At 52.4% G+C, this 16915-nt stretch overlaps 2 protein-coding genes and 1 pseudogene across 2 annotated transcripts; 2 read left to right on the top strand and 1 right to left on the bottom strand.

The window, feature by feature from the left end:
- Positions 1-55: 55 nt before the first annotated feature.
- Positions 56-8374, bottom strand: LOC100438551 (myotubularin-related protein 9-like; annotated as a pseudogene).
- Positions 8190-10218, top strand: LOC112133875 (uncharacterized). Its single transcript, XM_024248882.3, has one exon. It carries the CDS (start codon positions 8678-8680, stop codon positions 9473-9475), a length of 798 nt encoding a protein of 265 aa, XP_024104650.2. The 5' UTR covers positions 8190-8677; the 3' UTR covers positions 9476-10218.
- Positions 10219-13083: 2865 nt separating this feature from the next.
- FAM167B (family with sequence similarity 167 member B) lies at positions 13084-16669 on the top strand. The gene is made up of 2 exons (XM_002811122.6): positions 13084-15494; positions 16183-16669. The coding sequence occupies exons 1-2, from the start codon at positions 15234-15236 to the stop codon at positions 16411-16413; spliced, it is 492 nt and encodes a 163-aa protein (XP_002811168.1). The 5' UTR covers positions 13084-15233; the 3' UTR covers positions 16414-16669.
- The last annotated feature ends 246 nt before the right edge of the window (positions 16670-16915 follow it).

Raw genomic sequence — 16915 nt, 5'->3', positions numbered from 1 at the left:
TTTTGTGGTGTCTGTTTCATCATCTTTCCTTTTCACTGACGCCCCAGCAAGCTGATGCTGATCATGGAGACTTTTATTATTTAGACCTCCCTATACTTTGGACACTTCAGACTTAAGACACTCAGTACTTTTGGCTAACCTGGGTTGCAGGCACCCTCATCCAAGGTGTAAAGGTCCTAAGGGGCCTGCAGAGGTTTTGGGAACATCTCAGCTGCTGTCCAAGGAGCCAGTGCTTAGAGTGGGGGCTCGGCTGAAGCAGTTGGCTGAGAGGCTTCTGTCTTCACCCTTCCTGTCACTATTTGCCACACTCTTCCCCCATGTAGGTTCTGCAGGCTCAGGTGAGCAGGTCCAGCGCAGAAACAGGCCTGAGGAAGAGGAAGACAGCTCAGGACGCTGAGCAGAGGGGTAATCCCCAGGGGAGAAGGTGTGGGGCTCACCTTGCTACAGCCGCAGGCTCTGGGGCTCCTCAGATGGCCAAGGGATTGAGGATGTAGAGTGGGTTCCGGAGTCTTTGTTGCTCTTTTGGCTGGTTGAGCCCAGACCACAGGGAGTGTGTCTGAGTCCTCACTTCACACAGGCATCTGCAGAAAGGCAGGGAGTGAGTTTCCAGCCCCAGGTATGCCCTCTGGGAGTCTGGGTGGGCAGCCCTGGTTAGTAGGGTGACAACTACTTTGGAGCAGTGATAACCTCTCCTTTTCTCCTTTTTCTTGCAAACATTATTGCCAGTCAGATCTTGTACTAGGCACTAGAATAAAAGAGGAACAAGACAAAGTCCTACTTAAGGAGTTCTATTTAAAGGGAGAAACCAATTTAGTTTTGCCTCAGTGTCAGAGAAGGCTAATTAAGAATGTGATGTTTGAGCTGAGTCTCAACAGACCTAGCATACCCACTGTGCAAAGCAACAGCCAACACTTGGGGAGAACGGCATGAGCCAAAGAAAGAAGGTGGGAAAGGGCCCACTGTGAATATTGATAGGTCTGGACCCAGGAGCTTTTGAAAGAAAACTGATAACAATGAAGATGCAGAGAATAGTGAGGCAGCTACCGGAGAGTCCAGATGGAAGAGACCAGTGTGGATGAAAACGGGGGGAGGGCCTTCTGGCAAGGGAGGACCAAACTCAGACAATGTTAGAAGAAAGACTAAAGATGAAGGATGGGGGAGAGGGAGGTAAATAGAGATGATCCAGGACTAGTGGGGTTAGTGAAGCAGGATGGGGTATGGAGGAAGACTGAGCAACAGAAGATCACTAAATCTGATCTTCACCCTGGAAAGGTGAACACTCCTTCCCAGCATCTCTCAGTCTCATAAGACAGCTGGCATCTGGGGCTGATAGGCAGCATATGCAACAAGCCAACCAAATAATAAAAATACCACTTCTTTTATTTATTTATTTATTTATTTATTTAATGGAGTCCCACCCTGTTGCCTAGGCTGGAATGCAGTGGCATGATCTCGGCTCATTTCAACCTCTGTTTCCCAGGTACAAGCAATTCTCATGCCTCAGCTTCCCGAGTAGCTGGGATTACAGGCATGTGTCATCACACCCGGCTAATTTTTTTTTTTTTTTGAGACGGAGTCTTGCTCTGACGCCTAGGCTGGAGTGCAGTGGCGGGATCTCGGCTTACCGCAACCTCCGACTCCCAGGTTCAAGTGATTCTCCTGCCTCAGCCTCCTGAGTAGCTGGGACTACAGGCAGGTGCCAACATGCCCGGCTAATTTTTTGTATTTTTAGTAGACGGGGGGTTTCACCATGTTAGCCAGGGTGGTCTCGATCTCCTGACCTCGTGATCCACCCACCTCAGCCTCCCAAAGTGCTGGGATTACAGGTGTGAGCCACCGTGCCAGGCCTAATTTTTTGTATTTTTGGTAGAGATGGGGTTTTACCATGTTGGCCAGGCTGGTCTCGAACTCCTGACCTCAGGTGACCTGCCTGCCTCAGCTCCCAAAGTGCTGGGATTACAGGCGTGAGCCACCGCGCCCGGCCAGATTATGGCTACTCTTATCCCCTTCATGCTACCGACGAGATTGAGACTCAGACAGGTTTGCTATGAACACCCAGCAGGTGAGTGGTGAAACTGGAATTTGAGCCCAAATGATTCCACTCTGCTTTCAACCTCTGTTCTATTGCTTTGAAACAATCGACCTTGCAAAGTGGTAGAGAGCCCTAGAAATTATTTTTGCAGCAAATTTCCCCTTTAATCCTTGTTTTCAAGGTAGGGGTTCACTTGCAATTGGCTATGGACAGAGTAGATCTGTCTAAAGGATTGGCCTTGGACCTATTTATCTCTGGGTTTGCAGAAGTTAGGAGGAAGTATGAGATTTGGAGATGGGGCAAGGAGAACACTCAGTTTTCCTAAAAGACAAACCCACTTGAATTTGGGAAAGATGGCTCCTAAGGAAGTAAGGTGCTGGCTGGGCGCGGTGACTCACGCTTGTAATCCCAGCACTTTAGGAGGCCGAGGTGGGCAGATCACCTGAGGTCAGGAGTTTGAGATCAGACTGGCCAATATGGTGAAACTCTATCTCTACTAAAAGTATAAAAATTAGCCGGACATGGTGGCAGATGCCTGTAATCCCAGCTACTTGGCAGGCTGAGGCTGGAGAATAGCTTGAACCAGGGAGGCAAAGGTTGCAGTGAGCCCAGATTGCGCCACTGCACGCCAGACCAGGCAACAGGCGACAGAGCAAGACTTCATCTCAAAAAAAAAAAAAAAAAAAAGGCAGTAAGGTGCTGATGGCACAGGTATCCAACTCTTTCCTGTGCCTGCCCCCTAAGCTACCTCAACACACCCTCAGCTCACCTCTCTTTTTCGCTGTTGCAGAGGAAGGTGCCAAAAGGGGAGGCATAGGCGTGCCCAAACAGCGCTAACAGTAGCCCTTCCCCAAACTCCAATGACAGTGGGAACCGGCGGCCCAGCTGCCACACGCAGTCCAGGAAGAGGAGAAAGGTGGGTGCCTCGTGCTTGGGGTAGGCTTGGGAGAAAGCTGAATGGGCACAGCGCAGCTGGAAGGGGTGGCCGGCCTGGGGAGGCAGCAGAGCAATGGGCACGAGGAAGCAAGTTTCTGGATGGAGGGTAAGGCTGGGGTTGGGTGGTCACTTACTTTCCTGGATCCACTCCCACTCCACCAGTTCCTGGAATCCAGCCATGGTCTTGCTCAAGGGGTCCAGGATGAGTTGGGCCAGTGAAGTCACAAGCAGGGTGCTGTCTGTGCCTTCAGCCCCATGTACCAGGCCAGGAATAGAATGGACCCAGTTCTAGGCTATATTTGCTTACTGAATCACAGTTTTGCATCCAGGGGTTGAGAGCCCTGCCCATCCCACCCTATTCTGTGTCAAGGGAGCCTTACTTCTCCATGCCCCGGACTGCCAGGCAGGCGGTGCTCGGTGCCTCCTTTACATGTTACAGCCAGCGGCAGCCGTCCAGCCGACTCAGCCAGTTGTCCATGCTCTGCTCCGAGTCCCCACAGGCCTCCACTAGGCGCATGAAGCTCTCCTGCAGGGGCCGCCCTCTGGGCGGTGAGAGTCTGGTCATCTTTCTCAGCCCAAGCCCTTGCCAAGTACAGCCAGGGAGCAAGTGTTCAAGACCAATGAGGGAGACACAGAATCCTGTAAAAAGCCCATCTGATAAAAGGGACACAGAGCCCTTTAGGGAGTCCAGTCTCAAGGCACACACAACCCACAGAGGAGTTCCTAATCTTTGAGACAGGGTCTCATTCTGTCCTGAAATGGTTTCTTTTTTTTTTTTTTTTTTTTTTGAGACGGAATCTTGCTCTGTCTCCAGGCTGGAGTGCAGTGGTGCGATCTCAGCTCACTGCAACCTCCGCCTCCCGGGTTTAAGTGATTCTTCTGCCTCAGCCTCCAGAGTAGTTGGGACTACAGGCGACTGCCACCACGCCCAGCTAGTTTTTGCATTGTTAGGTTTCACCATGTTGGCCAGAATGGTCTCGAACTCCTGACCTCGTGATCCGCCCACCTCGGCCTCCCAAAGTGCTGGGATTACAGGCGTGAGCCACCGCGCCCGGCCTAAAATGGTTTCTTAGCTTTGAGGATTCCTCAATCTGATGGGAGAGACTCAAGACCCTTTGAGAAAGCACCTGGGGAGGGGTCACATAGCCCTCTGGGGAAACACACAATGTCCTGGGAAACCACCAATTTGATGGAAGTATCACAACACCCTTGATGTACACCAGTCTGATGGGAGCAACATAGCACTCCCTGGGGAGCCCCGGTCTGACAAGAAAAACACAGTTCTCTTGGAATTCTGCATCTGCTCCTACCTCCCAGAAACTGCTCTGTTCAAGGTTACCGGTGACCTCCTGCCAGAAAATCTAACAGCGACTTCTCAGCTCTGTTTAAAAGCCTTCAGTGGCTGCCCACTGCCTTGAGGATAAAGTCTAAGCTTATCTGTAGCCTCATCTGTCCTCCCATTTCATACTCGACACTCCCACCATACCAAGGACATTAGTTGACCCCATCCATGGTTTCACTTTCTGAGGTTTCAGTTACCCATGATCAACTGTGGCCTGAAAATATTAAATGGAAAATTCCAGAAATAAACAATTCATAAGTTTTAAATTGTAAGCCCTTCTGAATGTTGTGATGAAATCTTGAGTCACCCTGCTCTGTCTCACTGGATGGGAGTCATCCCTTTGTTCAGCATATCCATGCTGCACACAGTGTCTGCCCATTAGTCACTTAGTAGCTGTCTTGGTTATCAGAGTGACCGTGGCAGTACTGCAGTGGGCTTGTGTTCAAGGTCAGTAGGAGCCTAAGGCTGTATTACAAGGCCTATGTCATTCACCACATCTCATCACATGGGCATTTAAGCATCTCACATCATCACAAGAAGGGTGAGTATAGTACAATAAGATATTTTAAGAAAGAGATCACATTCATACAACTTTTTATTTTTTTTAGATTGAGTCTCCCTCTAGGTCACCCAGGCTGGAGTGCAGTGGCACGATCTCAGCTCACTGCAACCTCCACCTCCTGGGTTCAAGTGATTCTCCTGCCTCAGCCTCCTGAGTAGCTGGGACTACAGGAGCCCGTCACCACGCCTGGCTAATTTTTTTTGTATTTTTAGTAGAGACAGGGTTTCACCGTGTTAGCCAGGATGGTCTCGATCTCCTGACCTCGTGACCCACCTACCTCGGCCTCCCAAAGCGCTGGGATTACAGGCGTTAGCCGCCATGCCCGGCCTCATACAACCTTTTTTTTTTTGGAGTTTCGCTCTTGTTGCCCAGGCTGGAGTGTAGTGGCGTGATCTCGGCTCACTGAAACCTTCACCTCCCAGTTTCAAGTGATTCTCCTGCCTCAGCCTCCCAAATAGCTGGGATTACAGGCCCGCGCCACCAGACCTGGCTAATTTTTTTGTATTTTTAGTAGAAGCGGGGTTTCACCATGTTAGCCAGGCTGGTCTCGAACTCCTGACCTCAGGTGATCTTCCCACCTCAGCCTCCCAAAATGCTGGGATTACAGGCATGAGCCACCACACCCAGCCAATTTTTGTATTTTGTACAGAGACAGGGTCTCCCTATGTTGCCCAGGCTGGTCTCAAACTCTTGGGCTCAAGCAATCCACCCTCCTCGGCCTGCCAAAGTGCTGGGATTACAGGCATAAGTCACCGTGCCCAGCCACAATCTTCTAAGTCTCCAAAAATACCTATCTTTTACCTCAGCACCTGACCTATACAACTTTTATTATAGCATATTGTTGTAATTGTTCTACTTTATTATTAGTTATTGTTGTGCTTACTATATAAATTAAACTTGGCAACTTGGCTGGATACAGTGGCTCACGCCTGTAATCCTAGTACTTTAGGAGGCTGAAGCAGGTGGATTGCCCGAGCTCAGGAGTTCAAGACCACCCAGAGCGACATGATGAAACCCCATCTCTGCTAAAATACAAAAAAAAGGCCTGGCGTGGTGGCTCATGCCTGTAATCCCAACACTTTGGGAGGCTGAGATGGGCGGACCACTTGAGGTCAGGAGTTCCAGACCAGCCTGGCCAACATGGCAAAACCCCATCTCTACTAAAAATACAAAAATTAGCCGGGCCTGGTGGCATGCGCCTGTAGTCCCAGCTACTCAGGAGGCTGAGGCGAGAGAATCACTTGAACTCAGGGAATGGAGGTTGCAGTGAGCCAAGATCACACCACTGCACTCCAGACTGGGCAACAAAGAGAGATTCTATCTCAAAAATAATAATAATAAAATAAAATACAAAAAAAAAAAATTAGCTGGGCACGGTGGCAGGCTCCTGTAGTCCCAGCTACTTGGGAGGCTGACGTATGAGAATTGCTTGCATCTGGGAGGCAGAGGTTGCAGGGAGCTGAGATCGCACCATCGCACTCCAGCCTGGGCGACAGAGTGAGACTCTGTCTCAAAAAATAGTAAAATAAAATAAAATACAAAAAAGAAAATTAGCCGGGCGTGGTGGCACATGCATGTAGTCCCAGCTACTTGGGAGGCTGAGATGGGAGAGTCACTTGAACCCAGGAAATGGAGGTTGCACAGAGCCAAGATCGTGCTACTGCACTCCAGCCTGGGTAACAAAGCGAGACTCCATCTTAAAAAATAATTATTATGATAAAATAAAATAAGATAAAATGCAAAAAAAAAAAATTAGCTGGGAGTGGTGGCAGGTGCCTGTAATCCCGGCTATTTGGGAGGCTGAGGCAGGAGAATCACTTGAACCTGGGAGGAAGAGGTTGCAGTGAGCCAAGATTGCGCCACTGCACTCCAGCTTGGGTGACAGAGCAAGACTCTGTCTCAAAAAAATAAATTAAAATAAATAAAAATAATAAAATAAATTAAACTTTATCATAGGTATGGAAAAACATACCATCTGTAGGGTTTGGTACTATCTGAGGCTTCAGGCATTCACTGGGGATCTTGGAACATACTTCCTGAGGATAAGGGGGGACTACTGTACTTGGCAGTTCCCCAAACAGGACAAATGACCAGGCTGTCTCTGCACCTGGACACCTGCAATTCCCTCCACATGCAGGGTCTTTCTTTCTTCTTCTGGCTCACTCCTCCTCCATTTTTGGGTCTCAGCTAAAGCATCTTATTCTCAGGGAAACCTCTGATTACCTGAAGTTGGCGTAGTAAGAGAGGGGCACCTCCTCTGCGCTGCTGCTCATCTCAGGGGAGCCTGATTGCCCATTCTCTGCTGATCTGTGCCATGTGTGAGCTGGCCACTGTGGCAGCCCCTGTGCTCAGTGCTGGGTAAATAAATGAATAAACAGAGCTTTGTATTTCGGATAGGGAAGCAGTCTACTCTCCTCAAAACACAAAACTCCCTCAGGACCTCTTCTTGGCACTGCCATCACCTGGAGACAGGGAACAGATCACATCTGTGCAGGTGCAGCCCTCAGGGAGGGGGTGCATGTGTGCAGGGAGGTTGTTCTGGGAAGACAAATTTCAGTTTAATGTAAAGAGGTGCTTTTTCTTCCCAGGCAAAGTTGGGGTGCCTAGAGAGTAAGGAGCTCTCTCAGTGGTGGTGTGCAAGTGGGGTTGCCCACGTGGAGGGATGACACCAGGAAAGTCTTGAGTCTTCAAGGTTCCTGGAGGACCGCCCCACCCCAACACATACTCACACACATGTACATTCACAGAACCCCGCAGGAGAGGTCCTGGGAGAGGGTGGGAGACCCCTTACCTCTCCAGGGACCAGTGCAACCGTTTCCAGCCAGGGTAAGCGGCCTTTGCCTGCGTGCCTCCGCCAGTCACGCGGGCCTGTTTCGCGGCCTGGGCCAGGAGCGTGTCCATGATGAAGCCCCGCGCCCAAGGACGAGTCCTCGCTAGCACAATTCGCAGCAGCTCCTGGTCCTTCTCGCAGCGCCGCTTCTGGGGACCAGTCAGGGGCTGGCTGGAGCGTAGCAGAACCTGCGGACTGGACTCAGTTCTGGAAGTGACCCACCCCAGCCTTAGGGGGTCTCTAGGCCAGATCTGCACACCGATAGGCTGGAGTGCAGCGACCAAGGCGAACTCACGAGGCTTCGGACCAGTCTGGGGGTGTTGTGGCCAAAGTGGTTTGGGACCCTATGAATAGACCGTGGGCGGGTCCTGGCTTGACAAAGAAGGGACTAAGCTTCGCGGGGCCCCGAACCGTCAGGGGCGGGGCCAGAGAAAGGTGCTACCCTCCCCAGCGAAAAGGCGGGAGAGGGGCGGGACCAGAATGGGGGAGGAGCTGGGGGCAGCGGCTAGGCCGCGCATTGGCCGGGCCAAAAAGAAAAGGCCCAGAAAGGACGCAGCCGCCTAGGGGCGGAGCGTGGGGAGGGCGCGCTCACGGTGCCGCTGGGAGCCGGATGGTAGCTGAGCACCTGGGAGCGACCTCCCTGACGGAAGCGGGCGCTGCGCGCCAGGGCATCATCGTCCACCACGTGTGGCACGATCACCGCACGGGGGTATCTGGGGCACAAGCTAAACTCATCGTTCACCTCGCTCAGCCGCCACGCGTTGTCTGCGGCGCAGAGAGGAGAGAGGCCAGGTCTAGGGCACCCAGGGAGTGCCCTGTCCCCGCGCCTCTTCCAGGCCCTGCGCTTCCACCTCCCCGGACCCCCACGACCGCGCCCACTTCGCGAGCTACTCTCTTGTAGTAGCGTCCGGGCGGAAGTGCCAGGAGTCGCCCAATCTCAGGCCCTTGGGAAGGTAGAATAAAGGGAAGGAGGTGATGACTGATTCCAGGGAGGACAGCGTCCGGAGAAGGAAGTCACGGGCTCTGGGGAGGGTCGGAATTGTCTCGCCCGCCCCCTTTCCAGCCCCTCAGCCCTGTAGCTTCAGCTTCGGCCTCTCCAAGTACCCCGGACCACCCTGCATCCCCCTGCCATTTAGCTGCGGCTGCGGAGCCTCTTTGAACAGAAGCACCTTTTTATTCCCCTCTACGCGAGACAGGGAGAGCTTAAAGGGCTCGGGCGCGCCCTCGGCACACCTCGATGGAGTGGGCGATGCCCAGCGTCGCTTCCGCGCCCTCTATTTCCAGCTGCAGCACTCGCAGGTCCTTACAGCACAGGGTGATGGTGCCCGAGTCACTCGCAACCCTGGGGAGGGACGGTCCTTTCCCAGGAGAGGGGCAACGAGTTTCCCGGATTGGGCGTTACGCAGGAGGGCTCCAGCTCCGACTGCGCTGGCCGTGCCCCCTACTCCGCCAAGCCGCGCGCTCCCCAACTCCGGAGACCCCCCCCACCCCGCCACGTCTCACTGCTTCTCGAAGGAGTCGACGCTACGCAACAGCAGCAGCCACAGGTCCGGAGAGGACGCGGGCCCTGGCGACAGCAGCAGGTGGTGGACGGTGACTCACAGCGTGCGGCGAAGCGGGGGCGCCTCCGGGCCCCGTAGAAACTCTGCTTGGGCCCAGCCCATATGGATCAGCTCCGAGAACTCCATTCTGCCAGTGAGAGACCCGGGACCCAGCAGAAGGCCAGACTCTGAGAGCGTCAGGAGGGGCAGGCTGGAGCTCCGAAAGGGATAGGAACTGCCTGGGCAGCTGGCGACGCTGTCTGGACAGCTGTTAAGGAGGCCCCTCAGAGGAGACGATCACAGTTTCACAGGAATTTCCCCTCATATTGCCAATATCTCTTAGCGAGGTCCCTGGCCAGAGACTGTTATAAGCAAATCTCCATGTCATTGTCTGTGAAATGGGGAGAATAATCTTGCCTAAAGTCCTTAACCCTGTGCCTGGGCTGCAGGAGACACTCAATATTTTTGTATTTTTGTTTTTTCAAGCCCTGAGGTGCTAGCACTACTGCTAACTTTAAAAAGAAACAAAGGCCGGGCGCAGTGGCTCAGGCCTGTAATCCCAACACTTTGGGAGACCCAGGCCGGGCGGATCACCTGAGGTCAGGAGTTCGAGACCACCCTGGCTAACATGGCGAAACCCCATTTCTACTAAAAATACAAAAAATTGGCCAGGCGTGGTGGCTCACACCTGTAATCCCAGCACTTTGGGAGGCTGAGGCAGGCCGATCACGAGGTCAGGAGATCGAGACCATCGTGGCCAACATAATGAAACCCCGTCTCTACCAAAAATACAAAAATAACTGGGCATGGTGGCACGCGCCTGTAATCCCAGCTACTGGGAGGCTGAGGCAGGAGAATCGCTTGAACCCAGGAGACCGAGGTTGCAGTGAGACGAGATAGCGCCATTGCACTCCAGCCTGGGCAACAAGAGCAAAACTCCGTCAAAAAAGAGAACGGAAAGAAGAAAGGAAGGAAGGAGGGAGGGAGGGAGGGAAGGAAGGAGGGAGGGAGGGAGGGAGGGAAGGAGGGAAGGAGGGAAGGAGGGAAGGAAGGAAGGAAGGAAGGAAGGGAGGGAGGGAGGGAGGGAGGGAGGAAGGAAGGAAGGAAGGAAGGAAGGATAACTATCTCTTCCACCGTACCGTGGTGGAAGAGCTGAAAAGTGGGTGTGAAACTGGGAACTGCCTACTTCCTCCCATACATAAGAAACTTGGGTTGGGGAAATCCTTTGGCCCACCTTAAATGCTGCAGCTGTGTAGCTGGTGCCCCTCACCGACCTCGCAGCTGGAAGTCCCTGCCTGAGGGCGCCCTCTGTGCAGCCCACTTCTGGCTGAGTCCAGACCTCAAGAACCCCATCCGCTATCCGCCATCGTTTCAGCAAGTGTGTATTGCCCGTACAGTGAGCTAGCTGGGCCCTGTGTTTGGTGCTGGGGCCCACGGATGACTGGGGAAGGTTCTGTTCACAGGGTTTTCAGTCTGGCGAGAGACACAATTAAGCTGGTAAAATTGCAGGAAGAGAGCTGAGCCAGTTTACCACAGGACCCATCTATTCATCCATCCATCTTCTTTTTCTTTTGTAAATATTTTTGTGGAGATGGAGGTCTCCCTGTTTTGCCCAGGCTGGTCTTCACCTCCAAGCCTCAAGCAATGCTCCTGCCTCATGGCCTCCCAAAGTGCTGGGATTACAGGCATGAGCCACCATGCCCAGTTTATTTTATTTATTTATTTATTTTCTCTTTCTTTCTTTCTTTCTTTCCTTTTAATTGAGAATAAAGGAATAGGGCTGGGTGCAGTGGCTCACACCTGTAATCCCAACATTTTGGGAGGCTGAGGTAGGTGGATACCTTGAGGCCAGAGGTTCAAGAACAGCCTGGCCAACATGGCTAAACCTGGTCTCTACTAAAAATACAAAAATTAGCCAGGCAAGGTGGTGTGTGCTTGTAGTCCCAGCTATTCGGGAGGCTGAGGCAGGAGAGTCCCTTGAACCCGAGAAACAGAGGCTGCAGTGAGCTGAGATCACATCACTGCACTCTAGCCTGGGCAACAGAGCAAGACTCTGTCTCAAAAAAAAAAAAAAGCCAAGCGAATTGGCTCATGCCTGTAATCCCAGCACTTTGGGAGGCCAAGGCAGGCGGATCACTTGAGATCAGGAGTTCAAGACCAGCCTGGCCAACATGGTGAAACCCTGTCTCTACTAAAAATACAAAAATTAGTCGGGCATGGTGGCTCACACCTGTAGTCCTAGCTACTTGGGAGGCTGAGGCAGGAGAATTGCTGGAACCCAGGAGGTGGACGTTGCAGTGAGCTGAGATCACGCCACTGCATTCCAGCTTGGGCAACAGAGTAAGACTTGTATCAAAAAAAAAAAAAGAAAAGAAAAGAAAAGAAAAAGAATAGAGGAATAGGGAGGGGAGCGGTGGCTCGTGGCCATAATCCTAGCACTTTGGGAGACCAAAGCAGTAGGATCACTTGAGCCCAGGAGTTTGAGACCAGCCTGGGCAACATGGTGAAACCCCGACTCTACCAAAAACACAAAAAATTAGCCAGGCGTGGCATGGGCCTGTGGTCCCAGCTGCTTGGGAGGCTGAGGTGGGAGGATCACTTGAGCCTGGGAGGTGGGGGTTGCAGTGAGCTGAGATTGTGCCACTGCACTCCAGCCTGGGTGACAGAGTGAGACCCCGTCTCATTAAAAAAAAAAAAAAAAAAAAAAAAGACGCCGGGCACGGTGGCTCACACCTGTAATCCCAGCACTTTGGGAGGCCGAGACGAGCAGATCACGAGGTCAGGAGATCGAGACCATCCTGGCTGACATGGTGAAACTCTGTCTCTAATAAAAATACAAAAAAATTAGCAGGGCATGGTGGCAGGTGCCTGTAGTCCCAGCTACTTGGGAGGCAGAGGCAGAAGAATGGCGTGAACCCAGGAGGTGGAGCTTGCAGTAAGCCGAGATTGTACCACTGTAATCCAGCCTGGGTGACAAAGCGAGACTCCGTCTCAAAAAAATAAAAACATAAATAAAAAAATAAAAGAATAGGCCGGGCGCAGTGGCTCACGCCTGTAATCCCAGCACTTTGGGAGGCTGAGGTGGGTGGATCACTTGAGGTCAGGAGTTCGAAACCAGCCTGGCCAACATGGTGAAACCCCGTCTCTACTAAAATATACAAAAATTAGTGGTGGCAGGCAACTTAATCCCAGCTACTTGGGAGGCAGAGGCAGGAGAATCTTTTGAACCCGGGAGGTGGAGGTTGCAATGAGCCCAGATTGAGTCATTGCACTCAAACCTGGGGGATAAGAGTGAGACTTCTCTCAAAAAAAAAAAAAAAAAAAAAAAGAGAAGAAAAGAAAAAAAGAATAAAGGAATAAAACAATGGTACTTCATAGGCACAGAAGCCTTTTGTTAAATTTTTTATTTTGAGACAGGTCAGCATCTGTCACCCAGGCCTGGAGTGTAGTGATGTGATCAGGGCTCACTGAAGCAGCTTTGCCCTTCTGGGCTCAAGCAATCCTTCCATCTCAGTCTCCCAGGTAGTTGGGCACAGGCATGTGCCACCATGCCCTAATTTTTTTTTTCTTTCTCATCCTCTGACTTTCAATCCTGCTATTTATTTTTTTTGAGACGGAGTCTCACTCTGTTGCCCAGGCTGGAGTGCAGTGGCAGGATCTCGGCTCACTGCAAGCTCCACCTCCCGGGTTCACGCCATTCTCCTGCCTCAGCCTCCCAAGTAGCTGGGACTACAGGTGCCTGCCACCATGCCCGGCTAATTTTTTTGTATTTTTTAGTACAGATGGGGTTTCACCATGTTAGCCAGGATGGTCTTGATCTCCTGACCTTGTGATCCACCCACCTCGGCCTCCCAAAGTGCTGGGATTATAGGCGTGAACCACCGCGCCTGGCCGAGTTCAAAACCATTATGAGCAACAGAGGAAGACCTCATCTCTATCAAAAATTAAAAAAAAAAAATTAGCTGGGTGTGGGGTCTTGACCCTGTAAGTCCCAGCTACTGAGGAGGTCAAGCAAGAGAATCACCTGAGTCCAAGAGTTCAAGGTTGCAGTGAGCTGTAATCCCACCACTGCACTCCAGCCTGGCAACAAAGCAAGACCCTATCTCAAAAAAAACGTACAAATTGTAAAATTCCAGACCAGCAGCAGCTGGGATAGGAATTTGGTAGAAATGCAGTTTACCAGGCCTCACCCCATACATACTGAATCTGAAACACTGGGTGGTGGGGCCTAGCAATTTTAGCAAGCTTTCTAGGTGATTCTGATGCATGCTAAAGTTTGTGAACCACTAGAAGGTATACAAACAGAGAAAACTATGCTGTTAGAATGAGGGTGATGTTACCCTTAGGAGATTAGTGACAGGCCAAGAGCACACAGGAGGCTAACAGCCGTTCCTGGGTGCTGGTAATATTCTGTTGCTTGATCTGGGTGCTGGTTACATGGATGTGTTCAGTTTGGGAGAATTCATCGAGCCATACATTTATTTATTTATTTATTTACTTATTTTTTGAGATGGAGTTTCTCTCTTTTTGCCCAGGCTAGAGTGCAGTGGTGTGATCTTGGCTCACTGCAACCTCCGCCTCCGGGCTCCAGTGATTCTCCTGCCTCATCCTCCTGGGTAGCTGGGATTACAGGCATGCACCACCACGCCCAGCTCATTTTGTATTTTTAGTAGAGATAGGGTTTCACCGTGTTGGCCAGGCTGGTCTTAAACTCCTGACCTCAGGTGATCTGCCCACCTCAGCCTCCCAAAATGTTGGGATTACAGGCATGAGCCACCCTGTTTCCATGCATTTATGATATGTACAGTTTTTCTGTGTGTATGTTATGCTTCTTTCCCCTTCCTTCCTTCCTTCTTTCCTTCCTTCCTTTCTTTCTCTCCTTCCTTCCTTCCTTCTTCCCTCCCTCCCTTCTTTCTCTCTCTCTCTCTTTCCTTCTTTCTTTCTTTTGACAAAAGTCTTGCTCTGTCACCTAGGCTGGAATGCAATGGCTCGATCTCAGCTCACTGCAACCTCTGCCTCCCGGGTTCAAGCGATTCTCTTGCCTCAGCCTCCCAAGTATTTGGGACTACAGATGCATGCTACCACACTTGGCTAATTTTTTGTATTTTTAGTAGAGACGGGGTTTCACCGTGTTAGCCAGGATGGTCTCAATCTCCTGACTTCGTGATCTGCCCACCTCGGCTTCCCAAAGTGCAGGGATTACAGGTGTGAGCCACTGCACCTGTCCTTCTGTGTGTATGTTATGTTTCAAAACAAAGTTTAAAAAAGGGAACTGCTCTGGTTGAAGCCCTGGGAGGGGAAGGAGATGGAAGGCAAGGAGCCCATCCACAGCTCCGCCCTTCTCCTGCAGGCAGCCCTTGAGGGTTCCTTAGAGTATTAGCTTGAAATCCTTCATCTGTCCCAACAGAGCTCTGAGAAGGTCAGTGACTTGCCCAAGGTTCTGCAGAGCCAGCACTAGAACTCAGGTCTCCTGACTCCCAGGCCAGGGCCCTGGAGGCTAGTCCTTTCCTGAAGGGCTGGTGTCACGAGTAAGGACAAGGAGTGGCTAGGCAGCCTCCTCCCAGATCTCAGCTCCCTTAACGTGAGTCTTGGGAGGAGGGCCAAGACTCTGGTATGAACGATGCTTTTCTCATCCTGGAGCAACTTCCTTTCTGGGAACTGGGTGTCTCCTTCTGGGCAAAGACAATAAAATTCATCCAAAGGGCCAGAGGAGCAGGGTTCCTCCAGCTCCCACCCAGATGGGCATCACGTGGCTCCCAAGTTAGCAGTCCAGGAAAATTCCAGCCCTTGCATACTTGGCCTCACACACCCATCTGCTCACTCCTCCTGGCACACTCAGCCCCTCAGCCCACCTTGAACATTGACCACCACACACTCCCTGGCACGCTCTTCTCACCCTCAACTTCTGCCACCTCTCCCTGGGCAATATTGCCAGCCTTTCCCTAATCCCAGAGCTGCAGCCCTGCCCTGTCACTCACCTCAAACCTGCCATGTCCCTGGGGCTACTGAAATTCCAGGCAGTGGGTGAAGAGGACGAGGAGGATGAGGAGGGGGAGAGCCTGGACTCTGTGAAGGCACTGACAGCCAAGCTGCAGCTGCAGACTCGGCGGCCCTCATATCTGGAGTGGACAGCCCAGGTCCAGAGCCAGGCCTGGCGCAGGGCCCAAGCCAAACCCGGACCAGGGGGACCTGGGGTCATCTGTGGTTTCGACTCAATGGACTCCGCCCTTGAGTGGCTCCGACGGGAGCTGGTGAGTCTGGTGGGGTGGGCAGCTTTGCACAGGGCCTTCAGGCTGATCCTCCTTAGAGTCCAAGACCGCAGGCATGGGGAAGGGATGAGAATGGACCCTGCCTCCAGCAACTGCCCACTCCAGTGTCCTGGGCTAAGGAGCTGGGAATGGACTTGTCCAGTGTTGTATTCAGGGAGCCTTGCTGAAGAAGGATTCCATCCAATCTACTGATCTTGTGCTCCTGTTGCTTAGGGGACAGAGCACTGGCGTTGGGGAGTGTGGGGCACCATTATAAATAGGGAAATACACAGCCTCCCCTACTCTGGGACTTTCTATGGCCTAAAGATACAGCGAAGTGCAAAAGGAGGCACTGGCCATGCTGCAGGCAGATTCTGAAGAGGTGAAGTTTCAGTAGGTGGCTCCCAACTCAACACGAGCAAATATAAAGATACCCAGGCTCCAACGCAGAGATTCCGCTTATTTGATCTGGGATGGGGCCCAGGCAGTTGGATTTGCTTAATAATGACTCCTTAGCTGGGTTCGAGAACAACCAGGTGAAGCCAGATTGGGAGATAGGGAGAGATCAAGCCGAGGTGAGAGGGGGCTGGGGAGGACACAGCCAGTGCAAAGGCCCAGCGTTGCCAGGAAGGGAGAAACGGCGCGCGGCCGAGGGCCTGTCCGGCAGGCTCACGCCCCCTCTCGGCCGCAGCGGGAGATGCAGGCGCAGGACCGGCAGCTGGCAGGGCAGCTGCTGCGGCTGCGGGCCCAGCTGCACCGACTGAAGATGGACCAAGCCTGTCACCTGCACCAGGAGCTGCTGGATGAGGCCGAGCTGGAGGTGGAGCTGGAGCCCGGGACCGGCCTGGCCCTGGCCCCGCTGCTGCGGCACCTGGGCCTCACGCGCATGAACATCAGCGCCCGGCGCTTCACCCTCTGCTGAGGAACACCTGTGCCCCCCTGACTCCCCGCCCCCTCTCCCAATGCCGCTTCCCCTGCCTGCCTGGGAAGAGGAAAGGGAGGGGTGCCCCAGAGGCACTAGCTCCTGGCGGGGGAGGAGGAACATTCAGGTTTCTGAGAGCTGAATTCCAAGAGTGCAAAACCCCAGCATCCGGTTTCCTCTGCTGCCCCAGCTGGGAGGGGGAGGAGGAGGAGCTCACACCCTCAAACTCCTCAATAAACGCCCTCTCTGGTTCCCATCAAGGTCTCTTGCAGTCATTTATTCAGGCCCAAGGCCGCTATCTGAATGTCGCCCGTCACTGGGACCACCCTAGTTCACTGCAGGCCCATGGAAGGTGACTTAGGTAAATTGGGCTCCTGAAGAATGCAGAATCTGAGAGACATGGGTTCAAAGCCAGCTACCCCGTTTATTTCTTTTTGTTGTTGTTATTTCTTCTGCTTCTTTTTTTTTTTTTTTTTTTGAGGTGGAGTCTCACTCAGCACAA

The sequence above is a fragment of the Pongo abelii genome, chromosome 1, assembly GCF_028885655.2.
Source record: "Pongo abelii isolate AG06213 chromosome 1, NHGRI_mPonAbe1-v2.0_pri, whole genome shotgun sequence".
Classification (NCBI taxonomy): domain Eukaryota; kingdom Metazoa; phylum Chordata; class Mammalia; order Primates; family Hominidae; genus Pongo; species Pongo abelii.
The sequence above is the reverse complement of the archived record's forward strand: the minus strand, read 5'-3'. Positions and strand labels throughout refer to the sequence as shown.

What these genes read in the sequence shown, in the direction of transcription:
- LOC112133875 (XM_024248882.3), top strand. Translation starts at nt 8,678, where the DNA reads ATGACTGATTCCAGGGAGGACAGCGTCCGGAGAAGGAAGTCACGGGCT.
- FAM167B (XM_002811122.6), top strand. Translation starts at nt 15,234, where the DNA reads ATGTCCCTGGGGCTACTGAAATTCCAGGCAGTGGGTGAAGAGGACGAG. An exon ending in AGTGGCTCCGACGGGAGCTG is followed by an intron (nt 15,495 to 16,182) that starts GTGAGTCTGGTG and finishes TCTCGGCCGCAG; the next exon opens with CGGGAGATGCAGGCGCAGGA.